Source organism: Elephantulus edwardii, unplaced genomic scaffold (assembly GCF_000299155.1).
Source record: "Elephantulus edwardii isolate Elephantulus edwardi_28Jun2011 unplaced genomic scaffold, EleEdw1.0 scaffold00158, whole genome shotgun sequence".
Classification (NCBI taxonomy): domain Eukaryota; kingdom Metazoa; phylum Chordata; class Mammalia; order Macroscelidea; family Macroscelididae; genus Elephantulus; species Elephantulus edwardii.
The window spans coordinates 1,269,512-1,287,161 of record NW_006399908.1 but is presented as its reverse complement, the minus strand read 5'-3'; the positions used below and the strand labels follow the sequence as shown (position 1 = coordinate 1,287,161).

Genomic DNA, 17,650 nt, shown 5'->3' with positions numbered 1-17,650 from the left:
GCTGTGAACAATCTCAGTCTCTTCACCATCCATCCTGATGCTACCAATTGGTCCAGTGGTGAGAATCTTTGTCTTCTTGACATTGAGCCTCCGTCCATACTGAAGGCTGCAGTCCTTGACCCTCTGCAGCAAGTGCATGAGGTCCTCCTCAGTTTCAGTGAGCAAGGTTGTGTCACCTGCATAATGCAGATTGTTAGTAGATCTTCCACCAATCCTGATGGATTTCAGTTGGTAGTCCCATCAATTCCTGGAGCCTCATTTTTTGCCAATTTCTTCAGTACACTTTGAACTTACTCCTTTATTAGCTCTGGTTCTTGATCATCTGCTGCTTCTTGAAATGGTTCCATGTCAGTGCTTTCTTTCCATCTTGATACTTTTTGCATCATTAAAGATTTTGCTCAGAGAATCCATCAGTATTGCAGCTTTCAGCTTGAGAAATGCCAAATGTGTTTTTCCCTTTTGGTTTTCTAACTCTAACTCTTTGTAGAGTTTGTTATAGTACTTGGCTTAGTCTTTGAAATCTTCCCATTCTTTAGTGTCTGACGCTTATATTTTCCTATCTTTATCTTTCTAATGACTTTTTGCTTTCTCCATGTTTGGTGTCATCTGAGAATTTCAAACATTTACTAATGCAGCCAACACCCTTAAGGAGATTTCCCATTCTTCAGATAAGTCTGATCACCCATCTAACAGATCTACATAAAGGATCTGTAATATCACAGAGGTTAAAATTGAAAGCTAATGTGAGAGTTCTGTTGTTCTGAGTATTCTGATCATGTTGACACAGTATCAACCATTACAAACAAGGTTCTTATTTTTACTAACATTTTACTAAGCATGGTAAGCCCTTATCCAAGTGCTGTTTCCTGCTGATAACTTGTCCAAAGTACATGAGTTGAAGTCTTGATATTTTTAGTTCCCAGGAGCATTACAATTATACTTCTTCTAAGGCAGCTCTGTTTGACAATGTATAATATTCTTCCCCAGAATCAACTTAGAATATATCAATTCTGCTTTAATCTTCCTTATTTATTGCTCAGCTTTCAGATGCATGTGAAGTAGTTAAAATTTTTATGGCTTAAGTCAGGCCATTGTTCCCAAGGTGGCATCTGGGCTTTCTAACGCTTTAAAAACTCGTTTGCAGCTGATTTTCCTAATGTACAATGTTAACTGATTTCTTGACTGTTGCTTCTATATGTATTGTATTGTGTGTCCAACTAAAATGAAATCCTTCACAATTCTTAAGTCTTTTCTCTGTTTATCATATTGCTTATTGGTCCAGAGGTGAAGATTTTTGCTTTCTTAATGTTGGAGTGTAATCTATGCTAAAATTTGATCTTTTTATACACACGCACACACATACACACACACATACACACACACACACACACACAAACACATACATATATACACACATATGTGTTATTGTTGTTGTTGTTGTTGTTGTTATGTGCTGTTGAGTTACCTGCAACTCATAGCGACCCTATGTACAACAGCCCTAAATGCTGCTCTATCCTGTGCCAATCTCACTGTCTCCGACACACCTACCCCCATTACCCCAGTCATTGAGTCAATCCATCTCATCGAGGGTCTTCCTCTTTTGTGCTGTCCCTCCACCCTCCCACGCATGATGTCCCTCTCCAAGGACTGGTCCTGCCTTGCAACAAGTCTAAAGTATGTCAGACGAAGTTTCAAGATCCTTGCCTCCTACGTGCAGCGTGGTCTCACCCTCTCTAGGACGAACCTGTTTGTTCTCCTAGCCGTCCAGGTTATAGTTAATAATCTTCTTGAGCACCACAGCTCAAAGGCATCAATTCTTCTATCATGCCTAGTCATTGTCCAGCTTTCTGATGCATAGCAAGTAATTGCAAAGACTATGGCCTATGTGAGACGCACCTTAGTCTCCAGATTGATATCATTGCTCTTTAGTACTCTGGAGAGGTCTGTGACAGCAAACTTTCCCAATGCAATTCATCTTTTAATTTCCTGGCTGCTGGTTCCAAGAGTGTTGATTGTGGAACCAAGCAAACTGAAGCTGTTAACAGTCTCAATCTCTTCACCATCTGTCATGATGCTACCTATTTTGTGTGTGTGTGTGTGTGTGTGTGTACTTCAAGTACTCTTCACTTTCAGCAAGCAGAGTTCTGTCATATGCATGTTAAAAGTTGTTAATAAGACTTCTTTCAATCCTAATGTTACTTTCTACTTCATCAAGTCTAATTTATCAGATTATTTGATCAGCATACAGATTGAAAAAGTATGTTGAAAGGCTATAACCCTAATGCATGCCTTTCCTGATTTTCAACAACTCAATATTCTATTTGAAAGACTATTTTGTAGGACTATGTATATTTCTTTATGAGCACAATTAAGGGGTCTGGAATCCCCACTCTTCAAAATGTTATCCATAATTTATTACGAACCAAAAAGTAGTGCCTTTGCATAGTCAGTGACACAGTGGTCAACATCTTTCTGGTATTCTCTGCTTTCAGCCAAGATAGAGCTGACATCAGCATGATCACTCTCATACCACAGCATCATCTGAATACTGCTTGAATTTCTGGAAGTTCCCTATCAGTGTACTGCTAAAACCGTCTTTTAATTTGACTTATGCTTAGCAAAATGGTACTTGTATGTAATATTAGTGATGATGTTTGATAAATTCTGCCTTTATCTGGATTAACTTTCTTTGGAATGGGCACCTGTGTGATTTCTTTCATTCAGTTACCTGGGTTGCTGTCTTCCACATTTTGGCATAGATGACGTCTGTTTGTCAAAACATTTCAGTTGGTATTCTGACTACTCCTGCAGTGTTGTTTTTCATTAATCCCATTAGAGCAGCTTGTATTTGTTCCTTTTGTAAAATTGATTGTTGATCATATGCCACCTTCTGAAATGGGTGAACACCAGCCAGTTCTTGTTGGCAAAATGCGTCAGTATTTCTTCCTTTGATGCTTCATGTGTTTTTCAATATATTGCACCCAGAATCCTTCACTAGTGTAACTGCACTCTTTAATTTTTCTTCAGTTCTTTTGAGAAATGCTAAACATGTTCTTCCTTTTTGGTTTTCTAACTCCAGGTATCTGCACATTTCATTAGAATACTTGTCTTCTTGCACTACTTTTTAAAATTTCTTATTTCACTTTTTCATATCATCATTTCATTTGTTCACTGCTTTCTCGAGTATGTTTCAGAGTCTCTCTTGACATCCATTTTGACCTTTTCTTTCCTATTGTTACAATGATTTTTTGCTTTTTCCTCTGATCTTTCTGTAGTCATTAGAGTTCACTATATCAACTCTGTTCTTGAGATATGATATACCAAAAGTCATAGTCTGACTGTCAAGGATTTGTTTCATTTTCTTTAATTTCAACTTGAATTTGCTTATGAGCAGTTCATGGAGTATTCCATAGTGACCCCTGGCCTTGTTTGACTAATGATATTGAATTTCTCCATCATCTCTTTTAAAAGATATAATTGATTTGGTATCTGTATATTCTATCTAGTGAGAGTTACCTAGATAGTTTTCACTTAAGTTGCTGAATAAAAGGTATATGCAGTGAGTCAGTCCTTGGCCTTACAAAATTCTATCATATGGTCTCTAGCATCATATCTATCACCAGAGCCATGTTTTCCAGCTTTCACATCCCAATTGTAGGTAATTAGGAGTGTATCTTGATTTTATTTTTTTTCCCCTCAATTCCGGACTGTAGATGTTTTTCACAATCTTTAATTATTTCAGCTTTGGTTGATGTATAAATTTGAATAATGTTTGTGTTAACTGGCCTTGTTAATCCTACATCAAGACTGGTATAATTACCCAGGCCTTCTCTCTTTTCTGATATGTGGCACCCACCACCAGCCAGTCAGTTTTTCTTACCGTAAAGAGCCTTTGAGTCAGTTCTCACTCATCATGATCCTGCATGTGATTTCAGAAGCTGGAAGCACTTAGGGGAGCCATTGGTGCCTTTAAACTGGATATACATGGCCTTGAGGCTAACAGTGCAACTCGTGACTCCACCACCAGAAATCTCCAGTGGCTGGCATACCACTCTTAGAAGCTGTGCCACCAGCATGTCATACATACATACCAGTAGGGCAATCCATGGTAAACAGGTTTCAGTGGAGCTTCTAGACAGATACAAGTCCAGGAAGAAGGGTCTGCTGCCCTGCTTCTGTTAATTAGCTAATAAATGCTTTATGGCTTCTAGCAGAACTTGGTGCGACAGTCACCTCAGAGATGCCATCAAGCAAGATCAGTTGCTGATGGAAGACATCATCTCTGATGAAGTGGAGGACCTGGGTGGTTGGCACAATGGCTACAGCCATAAAGTCAGACAGTGGCCTTGTGAGGTTGATGCCCTGCAGGGCAGAACTTCAGACTACCATTGGACATAGTAAGGACTTGACAGCGGCGTCAACAATGTTGTTAAAGAATGGCATTTTAAATGTTTATATTCAAAGCAGTTACTGAAAAATGTTTATAAGGAAATGGAAGGACTTAAGTTTTCTGGGTGGTTTCTGGCTAGAGAGAGTAGTTTTGTGTCTAAATACAAAATGTAATACAAATTAATAAATAGGACACATGTCCCTAAAACTATGAGAAATTTGTAAATACCACTTTAAGCGTCAATGAGTAAAAGATGTGTATTTCATTTAATAGATCTGAATGGACAGATGAACTAAACACATACAGAGTGGAAGCAGCTTGGAAATTGTCACAGTGGGATCTGGTAGAAAACTATTTGGCAGCAGGTAAAACGACATCATAAAATGCATCTGTTTCATACACCATAAATATTCATTGTTAAATAGCTATGCCACATTCATAATTAATACTTTAGTCTGTTGTGGTTGTTTTTTTATTCCCTCGTTAGTAATTTAAAGTAGAATGAAGCCATCTGTTCAGTATTTCTGCTGAATGTTTCACCAGGTCAAAGAGAACTGACTCTTGGACTTGATCAACTATCAAGACATTGCTTGATTCTGTGTTTTTCAGATGGGAAATCTACAACATGGAGTGTCAGACTTGGACAGCTATTACTGTCAGCCAAAAAGAAAGACACCTCAACTTTTTATGACACATTGAAACTAGTCAGAGCAGAGCAAATTGTTCCTCTTTCAGCTGCAAGCTTCGAAAGAGGTTCTTACCAGCGAGGATATGAATATATTGTGAGGTATTTCCACGTTTTTATTTTTTGTATTTGGTCCATAAGTATTGCCTGATAGACAGGATTTTTTGATCAGTAAATAATTATTTTGTTTAGTATGTCGTACACAAAACAGTTGTTTACAATCCTTTTATCTCATAATAACCATATAGTTTTGTGTGTTTTTAAAAAATAACAGTATTCTAACATGTATCCTTTTAACTGAAAAGGCAATTCTGAGACTTCTATATAAAAAAAAATTGTATTATGTTTGACCTCTTACATTGTTAAATAACTGAAAAAATTTAGACACATCGATTTGTAGTATGATTAGTACTGTGCCTGGCAGTGCTTGTTGGTTTTCTTCTTTTTCAAGAATACATTTGACATTCCTCATATACATATGCATGTGTACATACGTGTGTGTGTGTGTGTGTGTGTGTGTGTGTGTCTGTCTGTTATGTATTATATTACCAGAAAGGAATATTAACTTTCAGAGATGAAAAAACAAAAACCCTGATAGTGAACAAAAGATAATTCTTACTTTATTCCCCCCGTAATTGAAAGAATTAGCCTTATTTTGTTTACAGTAATAGCTTAATGAAACCAGAGATTTAGCTGTTGAGTTTGCTTGTCTTCTGGAGAGAATTCAACTGTTTTTCTGCTTTGATCACTGACTCAAAACTACCAGGATATTTTGGGCATGTGGAGGAAGCTAAGGCAAATGTATTCATTTTCATCACTCTTTAGCTGTAATCAAATACAGTTATTTCACATTTAGGTATAAAATGAATCGACTATAATCTTTTTCATTGTACTATACATGGAAATTTACAAAGGAAATTAGTTTCCCATTCGATAGTTGTACATAATGTGTCAGCACTGTCTCCATTTTTACTGTGAGTCTTCTTTTTTTTAATCTGCATTTTCTACCACTTTTTGAATTGTAATCTTTGCTTTTGAGCAAATATTGTCATTTGCTTTCAGCCTACTTTGGTTATTCTAAGGAGAACATGCCTCTTGAGTGTCATTATTTATTTTAGGAACCTATCTCTTGCACAGAAGGATGGCTTTAGTTCTGGGTCAGAAAGATGTCTTAGGACCATAGTTTTGGAATTTCATCTTTTCCTCCAATCTCTGTCAGACCACTAGATCTGGTCTTTTTTTTTTGAATTTTGGTCTAAATTTTTCTTCTGCCCCGTCTAGGACCTTCTGTTCTGATCCTAGTGGTTGGTAGTTTCAGCTAGGTAACATCTAGTTCTTCTAGCATTGAGCTCATATAAGCTGTGGATTATGTGCTCCTTTAGGTTTTTTTATAAAAAGAGTACAGGCCATCTGGGGGCAGCTGCATCTGACTTTACTAACATCTCAAGGGGGTACAGTCCACATCAAAAATATCCACAGCACAGCAGCAATTCCTGTGAGGTCAGATGTGTTCCCACATTCCTGCACCTTCTTCTGATAACTATGACACTAACTATCCCTTCCAAGGTCTTGCTGCTACTCTCTTATTAGGTCTGCTAATTCTTTGCAGTGGCCACACAGAACTCACAGAACCATAGTCAGGATTATGAGATTCATTAGGAAAGTTAACAAATTACAATTCAGGTTGGTAATAAGGCACCATTCTTCAGTCAGGATAGCTTATTAAGCGTGCTTATGGGTCCTTTGACCATCAGCCTTGAGTCTTTAGGTTAATGTCACTCTCTTAGTCCTGCCAGTTGTGACAACTCTGACCCCCGCCCCACCCTCCAGCAGGTCCACCGCTCTGGCACTGTGAGGCAGCACTTCCAGCTCAGCTCTGTCCCACCAGTCTCTGGTTCTCTGCTGCTGCTGTGTGTCCATTTCAGTCTACTTCTGACTTGCACAGAAATCTGACCTCAAACTAGTAATTCTTCCTTTTAAAGGATGTTTGCTGCATTCTGTGCTTCTTAGCTTTTACTGGTAGTACTTCCCATCTTCTGCCTCTATACTGGCAAGAGGATAAAGCTGACCATTCCCTTCATTAGTCTACACATTGTGCTTACATAGTCCCACTGAGGCATGTGCTGCAAGTCAAAGGCAGGGGCCTCAGAAAGCCATTTTGAGCAATAATTAGCCCACCTTTGGACTAACTTGTCCCTTGGATTTTTGGTTTTCTTCATTCTGTTTTGCTCTATATCAGAAGAAGACAACAGTTGTGTTCTGGAAAGATTCAAAGCTTTGTCTTAATAGGTGTTTGCTTATGTTTAAGAGGTTTCTATGGCTACGTCCCTGTGTGCTCTAGTGTCCATGTCACTATATATGCAACACCAACAATTATGTGTGTAGAAAAAGCAACATCCTGACTCCCTTTTCACACCTCTTTAGCATATGTATCTACTTATGTATCCATTTGTAAATTATTATTTGTTAATACTTTTGTTTCAGGATTATCTATGCTATAGAATTTACCATAAAAGTAAAAAAAAAAAGTCATTAGTATTTATCAGAATCTACTTGTATAACCCTCCAGCATGTTTCCTTCAGGTGTAAATCACATGGGCGGAAACTGCCCATCTTTCTCTAGTGGAGCTCCTAGTGGATTCGAACTGCCAGACAGAAGTGGCCTTCCAGCTGGCAGTGCAGCTCTCTACAGACTACACTATCAGAGCTCCTTAGTAGTTACCATGTTGTTGACGTGTACCTTCAAGTCAGCTCTGCCTCACAGCTGACTCTCCAGTGGGTTTTCAGAGGCAGTAAATTGCATGGGAGGAGACCGCCCATCTTTATTCCATAGAGCAGCTGGTGGATGTGAACCTTATACCTTGGGGTTGGTAGTACAATTCCTTATGGCTAAGCCCTTTTTTTTTCTGCAGCAAGGTTTTGGGTTGTTGGGGATTTTTTATTCTGATTTATTTACAAAGATTTAATACATTGCTTTTCATGAAAGATCCTTCCCATTTCCTTCACCCCATCCACCCATAGAATTGTGCAACACTATGATTAACACCCAACCCCCCATTCTCACTCCTATGTTTCCATACCACCCCCACCCCCACTTTGGATCCCCATACTCATTCTACAATAATAGTTTTATATAGTATAAACTGAACTGAGTTAGTTCACACAGCATAATGCTGTCCAATCCCTCCCAAGTTAGGTAGTAATTTTACAAAATGATTACTCCAGCGTGCTGTGTAGTATTCCATTGTATGAATGTTCCACAACTTCTCAACCCATTTGTTTGTGGTTGGACATCTGAAGCCCTTTATCCTTGTGTTCCTCTAAGGACCTTCCTTTGTTTTGATCTGATTGTATTGACTTTCCTTTCATCATTATTACTTCCTGTCTAGTTACTCATTTTCCCTCTCTCCCCCTGCCAAACCCTGGTAACCAGCCAAAGAATGTATTTATTTTCCTATGTATAAACCTTTTCTTGTTCTTTCCTTCTTTAAATAATAATTGCCTCACTTAATATTTGTCACTTTGCAACTGGCTCATTTCATTCAGCATAATGTCCTCCAAATTCATTTATATTGTGAGATATTTCATAGGGTTGTAATTATCCTTTATTGTAGCATATTATTGCATTGTGTGTATTTGTTGTTGTTGATTGCCTTCGAGTCGAGCATGACTCATAGTGACCATATGAACAAAGACCTGAAGCCTTTCTAGAACTATCGACATTTATCAAAGTTCATAGAGTTTCCAGAGGAATGTTTTTTAGGAAATGAATGTCACTCCTGCTTCCAAACCTGTCTAAACCGGGGACACCACCAAATACTGTCTACCAAATAATCGTTATTGCATTTGACATTCCAGTGGCACAAGATTCAGCATCACAGCAACCCCAGGTTACCTCAGTACAGCATATTGATAGAAGAGTACTGTACCACTTAGAAGAATGTTCCTCCAAAATATAGTAACAATCAACTTTACATACAAAGGCCCTCCTCAAGGCCTTGTTGACTTTAAATAAGAGGCTTAAATAAAAAACAAAAGGAACCCAATATAATATGTAGTTGTTGTTATGTGCTGTTGAGTTACCTGCAATGTATAGCAACCCTATCTATGTATAGCAACCCTATCTATGTACAGCAGCTCTGAACTCTTTCCTGTTGTGAGCCATTCTAATTCTCAAACACCAACCCCCGTTGCCCCAGATACTGTATCAATCCATCTCATCTGGGGTCTTCCTCTCCTTCCCTGTCCCTCCACCTTTTGAGCATGATGTCTTTCTCCAATGACATCTCCTGACCACGTTCCCAAAGTAGGTGAGGTGGAGCTTCAAAATCGTAGCCTCCAAGGAGAGACTTGGTTTTCACCCTCTCCAAGACAAACCTGTTTGTTTTCTTTGCAGTCCATGGGATGTTCAAGAATCTTCTCCAGCACCACAACTCAAATGTATCTATTCTTCTTCTGTCATACTTAGTCATTGTCCAGCTCTCTGAAGCATAACAAGTAATTGAGAACACCATGGCCTGGATTAGGCACACCTTTGTCTCTAAACTAACATCATTGCTTTTCAGCACTCTGGAGAGGTCCATGACAGTAGATTTTCCCAATGCCATTTGTCTTTAGATTTCCTGACTGATGGTGTTAAGAGTGTTATTTGTGGAGCCGAGCAAACTGTAATTACTAACAACCTCAATCTTTTCTCCATCTACATGGTATATTGCCAGTTGGCCCAGTGGTGAGAATCTTTGTCTTCTTGATGTTGAGCTTCAATCCATATTGAAAACTACAGTCCTTGAACTTTTGCAGAAAACACTTCATTCAGGTCTTCTTCCCCTTCAGCAAGCAAGGTTGTGTCATCTGCATACTGTAGGTTGATAATGAGTCTCCAATCTAATGACATACTCCTCCTCATAAAGCTCTGCTTCCTGAATGATCTGTTCTGCATACAGATTAAAGTGTATGGGGATATAATGCATCACTGATGCACTCCTTTCCTGATTTCGAACCATGCAGTGTTTCCTTGCTCTATTCTGAGGACTGCTTCTTGGTCCAAGTATAGGCTTTACATAAGCACAATCAAGTGTTCTGAGATTCCCATTTTCCTCAGGGTAAGCCAAAGATTTTTGTGATCCACACAGTCAAATGCCTTTCCATATTCAATGAGACACAGATATTCTTCTGGTACTTTCTGCTTTCTGCCAAGATCCATCTGACTTTATCAATAATGTGCCTAGTGCCATGACCTCTTCTAAACCCTGCTTGTATTTCTTATAGTTCTCTGTTAATGTACTGTTTCAGTGTTTCTGGATAATCTTCAGCAGGATTTTGCTAGTTTGTGATATTAGTGATATTGTTCGATAATTTTCATACTCTGTCGGGTGACCTTTTTTTTAGAATGGGAATAAATATGGATCTTTTTCAGTCAGTTTGCCAAGTAGTTGTCCTCCAGATTTCTTGGTGCAACTTGGTGAGCACATCCAGGGCAGCATCTGTTTGCTGAAATAGGTCAGTTAGTATTCTATCAATTCCTGGGGCCTTATTTTTTGCTAAGTCCTTCAGAGCATCTTGAACTTCTTCCTTCATCACCATTGCTTCTTGATCGTATGTTTTTTCTTGAAATTCTTCTGTGTCAACCAATTCTTTTTGGTACAATGTCTCTGGATGTTCCTTCTATCTTCTTTTAATGCTTCCTGAATTATTCAGTATTCTGCTTTATGCCCATAGCATTCTTAAGCATTGCAACTAGTGGCCTGAATTTATTTAGTTCTTTCTCCTTAAAAAATGCTGATCAAGTTCAACCCTTTTGATTTTCCAACTCCAGCTCCTTGCACATTTAATTATAATATTTTGTCTTGTCTTCCCCGAGCGGCTCTTTGAAATCTTCTGTTCAGCTCCTTAACTACTTTATTTCTTCCCTTTGTTTTGGCTTCTCAATGCTCATGTGCAATATTCAGAGTTTCTTCCCGACATCCATTTTTGTCTTTTCTTCTTTTCCTTCTTTGTAATGACTTTTTGCATTCTTCATGAAGAATATTCTTGATATTTTCCCACAGCTTGCCTTGTCTTTGTTCATTAGTGTTCAAGCACTCATACTACAGGTTTTTTATCCATTGACCCATTTATAGGCACTTATTTTTTTGCTATTGTGAATAAAATTGCACTATAGCCCTGGATGTGCTTACCAGGTTGTGCCAGGAAGTCTGGAGGATAGCTACCTACCCAACTGCCGGGAAGAGATCCATATTTACTCCTATTCCCCAAAAAATGTGATCTACAGAATATGGATATTATTAAACAATATCAATACTATCACATGCAAGCAAAATCTTGCTGAAAGCTATCAAAAAATGACTAGCACAGTACTTTAACATAGAACTGCCAGAAATACAGACTGGATTTAGAAGAGGCCATGGCGTAAACTTTCATTAAAATAAAAAAACTTTTTAAAAAACCCCAAAACTTATTTACAACTAATAAATTATTATAAATTCAGCCTCAAAAAGAAAAAAAAGGAGGAGGTCATGGCACTAGGGATATTATTGATGATGTCAGATGGTTTGTATTGAAAGCCAAAAATCACAGAAGAATGTTCTGTCAGCAGGAAAAGGAATTTGACTATGTGGATATCATCAAATTGTGGCTGAAGTTGAGAAGAATGAGAATTGCAGAACACCTGATTGTGTTCATAGAAGTCTTTATCTAGACAGGAAACTTTAACAGAGCAAGAAAACACTGCATGGTTCAAAATCTAGAAAGAAGTGCCTCAGCATGTATCCTTTTTTCATACTGTTTCAACCTGTATGTGGAACAGATCATTAAGGAGGCAGGACTTGATGAAAAGAATGTGGCATCAGAATTGGGGGAAGACTCATCAACAGCCTATGTAATGCAAATGAAATAATTCTGCTTGCCAGAACAGTGGAAGATTTCAAGGATTTGTTGCAAAAGGTCAAAGACTGTAGCCTTCAATATGGATTGCATCTCATCATCAAGAAAACAAGAAGTTCTCACCACTGGGTCATCATGATAGATTGAGAAAGGCTTGAGGTTGTCAATTTCTTCATCTTGCTTGGATTCACAATCAACATCTTTGACCCCAGCAGTCAGGAAATAAAAAGAGAAGTTGCATTGGGAAAATTACTATCAAGGATCTCTCCAGAGTGCTAAAGAGCAACAATATCTGTTTAAGGACTAAGGTATGCTTGTTCCAGACCATGGCCTTCTCACTTGCTTGCTTTGCATCTGATAGTTGGACAGTGACTAAGGATGACAAAAGTTGAATCGGTGCCTTTGAGTTGTGCTACTAGAGAAGAGTATTGAATAAACAGTGGACTACCAAGAGAACAAACAGGTTCATCCTGGAGAGGGTTAAACCAGGTTGCTCCTTGGAAGCAAGGATTTTGAAATGTCTTCTCTCATAGTTTGGGTTTATTGCCAGAAGAGATCAGTCCTTGGTGATGGATATCATGCTTGAAAGGATGGAGGGCCAGACAGCACAGAAGAGGAAGACCCTGGGTGAGATGGATTAAAACTTACCAAAGACAGTAGATTGGCTCAAGATAGGGCAAGGTCTAGAGCCATTTTTCATAGCACTGTTGTGAGTTGTGGTCAACTCAGTGATAAAAAACATCAGAACAACAAAAACAAATATGGGTGGATATATGTCTGTTCACATTTTAACTTTTTTGTTTGGGTTTTGTTTTGTTTTTTCTTTGAAAGTATATATCTAAAAGTGGGACAGGGATATAGTGTTTCTATTTTAGCTTTTTAAGGAAGTTTATCCTGTTTTCTAAAGTGATTTTATAGTCCCACCAACAGTATTTAAGAGTGTAAAACTCAATAACCTCACCAGCGTTTGTTGTTGTTTTGAATTTATCAGTGCCCTTTTTCTGTTTTCTTTGATGAAGTATCTGTTCATACCCTTTACACATTTTTAAATTGGATTGTCTTTTTGGTTTGTAGATAATGAAATTTTCTGTAATTTTAAAGGTCAGAACCTTATCACACACATCAACAAAGGTTCTTTCCCAATAAGTAGATTCTATTCATACCATTTTAGAAAAAAATTAAACCTTTTGATGAGCATATTTCATTTTTAAATGGTCTCATTTTATTTCTTTTTCTGCTTGTGCATTTACAGTATGTTTAATTATACTAGAGCCTCACCATTGTCCTTATTTTTTCTTCCATGATCTTTATAGTTTTAGATTTCATAATAGGTCTTTAACCCAGTATGTGTTAGTGTTTATGTGTGGTGTGGTGTGAAATGTGGGTTCTGTTTGTTTTTCTACAGTTTTGACAGCACTATTTACTCAAGAGATTGTCTCTTCTCCACTTAATGGACTTTAGTCCTTTTTTCTATCCATATTTTAAAATGTTTTCGTGTAAGTCATAAAGTTTATGTTTTATACATTTTGAATTTTGTCATGTGTTCCCCTCACCAATTTAATTAAAAGTGACTTAAGGAAAGAGCAAAGCACTAAATATTTAAATCAGCATTAATTGGTATATACACCCATTTGGGCAATATATAAATGTCAGTGTTTATACACTAAGAATATATATTAGGTAAAATTCTTCCGAAGAAAAATATCACATTTCAGAGTCTTCATAGTTTATGCTTTACCTACGAATTCATTAAGGTTGACTATTTGTTCTCATTCCAAAGCAAGGTGATCCAACAGAGTGTGGAAATTATAAAAAAATATCATTAATATCATATGCAAACAAAATTCTCCTGAAAATTATCCAAAAACAACTGGAGCAACACGTCAACAGAGAACCGCCAGATGTGCAGGCTAGGTTTAGAAGAGGCCGTGGTACAAGGGATATTATAGCTAATGCTAGATGGATCATGCTGGGTAGAGTAGAGGGACAGCGCAGGAGGGGAAGACCCTCTACTAGGTGGATTGATTCAGTGACTGGGGTAATCGGGATGGGTGTGTCAGAGGCAATGCGATTGGTACAGGATAGAGCGGGGTTTAGGGCTGTTGTACATAGGGTCGCTATGAGTCGCAAACAACTCAACGGCACATAACAACAACAACAAACAACAGATGGATCTTGGCAGAAAGCAGAGAATACCAGAGGAATGTCTATCTGTGCTTCATTGACTATGCAAAAGCTTTTGACTGTGGATCACAACAAGTTATGGCTGACTCTGAAAAGAATGGAAATTCCAGAACAATTGATTTTGCATATGCGAAATCTGTACTTGAACCTAGAGGCAGTTGTTAGAACCGAGCACGGAGACACTACATGGTTCAAAGTTGGTAAAGGGGTCCGCCAGGGTTGTATTCTGTTTCCATACCTTTTCAGTCTGTATGCAGAACAGATCATCTGGGACGATGAACTGTACAAGGAGGAATGTGGCATCAGGATTTGTGGAAGATTCATCAACAACCTGTGTTATGCAGATGACACAACCCTGCTTGCTGAAACAGAATAACCTGAAGCACTTGCTGCAGTAAGTCAAGGACTGCAGCCTTTGATATGGACTGAAGTTCAACATCAAGAAAACAAAGATTCTCACCATTGGGCCAATTGGCAACATCTTTATGGATGGTGAAGAGATTGAGAACAGTTTTCATTTGCTTGGCTTCATAGTCAACAGTATTGATATCAGCAGCCAGGAAATCAGGAGATAAACTGCATTGGTAAAGTCAGCTGTTGGGGATCTGGGACCTCTCCAAAGTACTGAAGAGCAGCACCGTCAGGCTGGAGCCTAAGGTTTGCCCTATCTGGACCATAGTTTTCGCAATTGCATGCTATGCATCGGAGAGCTGGTCAGTGACTAGGGATGGTAGAGAATTGGTGCCTTTGAGCTGTGGTGCTGGAGAAGAGTATTGAATATACCATGGACTGCTAGGAGAACAGACAAGTTTGTCCTGGAGAGGATGAAGCTTTGTCTGGCATACTTTGGGCATGTTGCAAGGAGGAACCAGTCCTTGGAGAGGGACCTCATGCTTGGGAGGGTGGAGGGACAGCGCAAAAGAGGAAGACCCTTGATGAGATGGATTGATTCAGTGACTGCGGTAATGGGGGTAGGTGTGTCGGAGACAGTAAGGTTGGCACAGGATAGAGCAGGGTTTAGGGCTGTTGTACATAGGGTCACTATTGCAAGTGACTCGACAGCACTTAACAACAACAAACAACAATTAAACCTTTTGAACATGGGCTTTCTTTCTCTTCAGGCTGCACATGTTGTGTGAATTAGAGCACAGCATCCGACCACTTTTCCACCAGTCTCCAAGTGAGGGTGCTCAAGAAGATTCTCTAAACTGGGTGGCTCGACTGGAAATGACGCAGAATTCCTACAGAGCTAAAGAACCTATCCTGGCACTGAGGAGGGCTTTATTAAGTCTCAACAAAAGGTTTTCATGCTATCTTTTTTTTAAAAAAATGTCAGTTATCTTGAATTAAGCATTATAGTTTAATTTGATGGTGAGATAGATATGAGTCTTGCTTTTCTACAGCTTGACATTTGGTTTTAGCGCAGTAGGTCTCTGGTTATGTATTGTCAGACTTGCTTGCTTTTGCCCTTTAATGTTATGTAAATTTGTTCTCACTTTAAAATGGCTGAACCAGCCTCACAGATTAGTTCTGCTTCACAAATCACTTTGGCTTACTAATTATACAACTTCTGAATCACTGACAAACCTGAGAGGCTTTTATTGCCTTAACTCAAAAAGCAGAAACAATATATGATTAGACATTACTTGTATGACAACAGTCCAGAATAAGAGCTGCATAGTAAAGTGGACTGGGGTAAGGGGAATTGTACAACAGTGAAATAATTTTTTTTTTTCCAAAGAGAAAAGTAAACTGGGAAGGGCGGGCAGGGAGGAAAATGTGCAACAATTAATGAATAGAAATCCACATTCTCTATAAACTTTCATTAAAATCTGAATTTAAAAAAGAATACACAAACAAAAGACTCACTGCTGTCAAGTTGATGGTGACTCCTAGCAATCCTGTGGGCAGTCACACCGCTCCGGTGCTTTCTAGGGCTGTAAACCTTGACAGGAGTAAATTCCCCAGCTTTCTCTTTGGAGTGGTTGGTGGATCCAGCCACTGACAGTTCAGTTAGTAGCCATATACTTAAGAAACTGTCCCACCAGGGAATCTTTCTTTTTTCCCCTTCACCAAAATAAAGCTAAATAAGAACTCTTCTGACTTACCTACAGATTCTTCTTAGGGACAGATCTTATTCATAACTTGGTGACTGCCTTTTCGTTATTTATATTTCATAATTTTTTATATGAAACTATATTTTCCATTGTAAATTGTCAAAGCTGAACCTTGTAGTAGAGGTGAGCCTAGAATTTCAGATTAGCTTTTATGTGCATCGGTACAGTTTTTTTTTCAATAGTTAAAAAATATAACTTGGGGAAATTTTGGTAGAAATCAAGAAAAAACCTTCAAACCCTGTAATAGATAAGAATGAAGAACTTTAAAAAAATGAATTCAAATTAATTTTTGAAATCAAATGAACCTTTGAAGTATATGAAGAGTATTTCAAGTATCTGAAGAGTGTCCCGTGATGAAAAGAGATGTTTTTCAGAACTGTGAGTGTACTTCTAAAGGCTCGCCCTCCGCCTTGTCTCTTTTTTGTCACATTCTTCAGGTCCGATTACAGTGAAATGGTTGGAGAATGCTGGCTGCAGAGCGCCAGGATAGCGAGGAAAGCTGGTCACCACCAAACTGCCTACAACGCTCTCCTGAATGCAGGGGAGTCACGACTTGCTGAACTCTATGTTGAAAGGGCGAAGTGGCTGTGGTCCAAGGTAATGAATGGCAAAGGAAGTGTGATCATCTGTGTGCTCTTGGGGATTGTGCTTGTTCTGCAGTGGCTTGGCGGAAGATTCCTGAATCCATTTTCAGAATCTTATCTTTTCTGTTTCCTTTTCTTCATTTATCTACCAGAGTCTGGCAGAAATTGTTCTTGCCATGTTGCCTTTCCCAAATATTTTATTATTTCAAGAATGAAGGTTCGTTTCTTTCCATTTCTTTTGAAAGAGCCACAGTCAAACACTTGGTACCAGTAGTCAGGAAGTCAAGAGATTTAAAGATATATTTCACAGGACAAATCTGCAGTCAGGGACCTCTCAAAATTATTGAAGAGCAGTGATGCTAGTTTGAGGATTAAATTATGTTTTATTCAGGCCATGATCTTTTCAGTCACTTACTACACTGCTGAAGGCTGGTCAGTGAATAATAATGACAGAAGAAGAAGTGAATGGATGCCTTTGAACTGTGGTGTTGGAGAAGAGTACTAAATGTCCCGTGGACTTTGCTTTTATTTCTCTGTATGTATACAGGGTGCACACAGTAGTATTTGTTAAATGAGTATAAACTACCCCTTAGCTTACATCCTTACCAGGTAATTAGTTCTGTGAAGACTTGTTAATACTGTTTGCAGGATTCACTTGTCATCTAGCTTGGCTAAGGAAAAAATAGAGACGAGATACTTGCTGGATGGAAAGTGAAGAAATAATTCTGCTTGCAGTAGTCAACACCTGATCATTTTATAAACTAATGGAGGTATTCGGTATATTGCTCCTGAATTAAGAATTGAATGC

The 17,650-nt window shown here is 38.5% G+C and overlaps 1 protein-coding gene across 1 annotated transcript in view; it reads left to right on the top strand.

Annotated features, from left to right (window-relative positions):
• The window catches only part of ATR (ataxia telangiectasia and Rad3 related), a 161,723-nt gene that overhangs the window by 100,265 nt on the left and 43,808 nt on the right, over positions 1-17,650 (top strand). The window contains exons 31-34 of the mRNA XM_006895105.1: positions 4,664-4,755; positions 5,000-5,177; positions 15,263-15,442; positions 16,696-16,855. Coding sequence (XP_006895167.1) covers positions 4,664-4,755; positions 5,000-5,177; positions 15,263-15,442; positions 16,696-16,855 — 610 coding nt within the window. The remainder of the gene's footprint in view (positions 1-4,663; positions 4,756-4,999; positions 5,178-15,262; positions 15,443-16,695; positions 16,856-17,650) is intronic.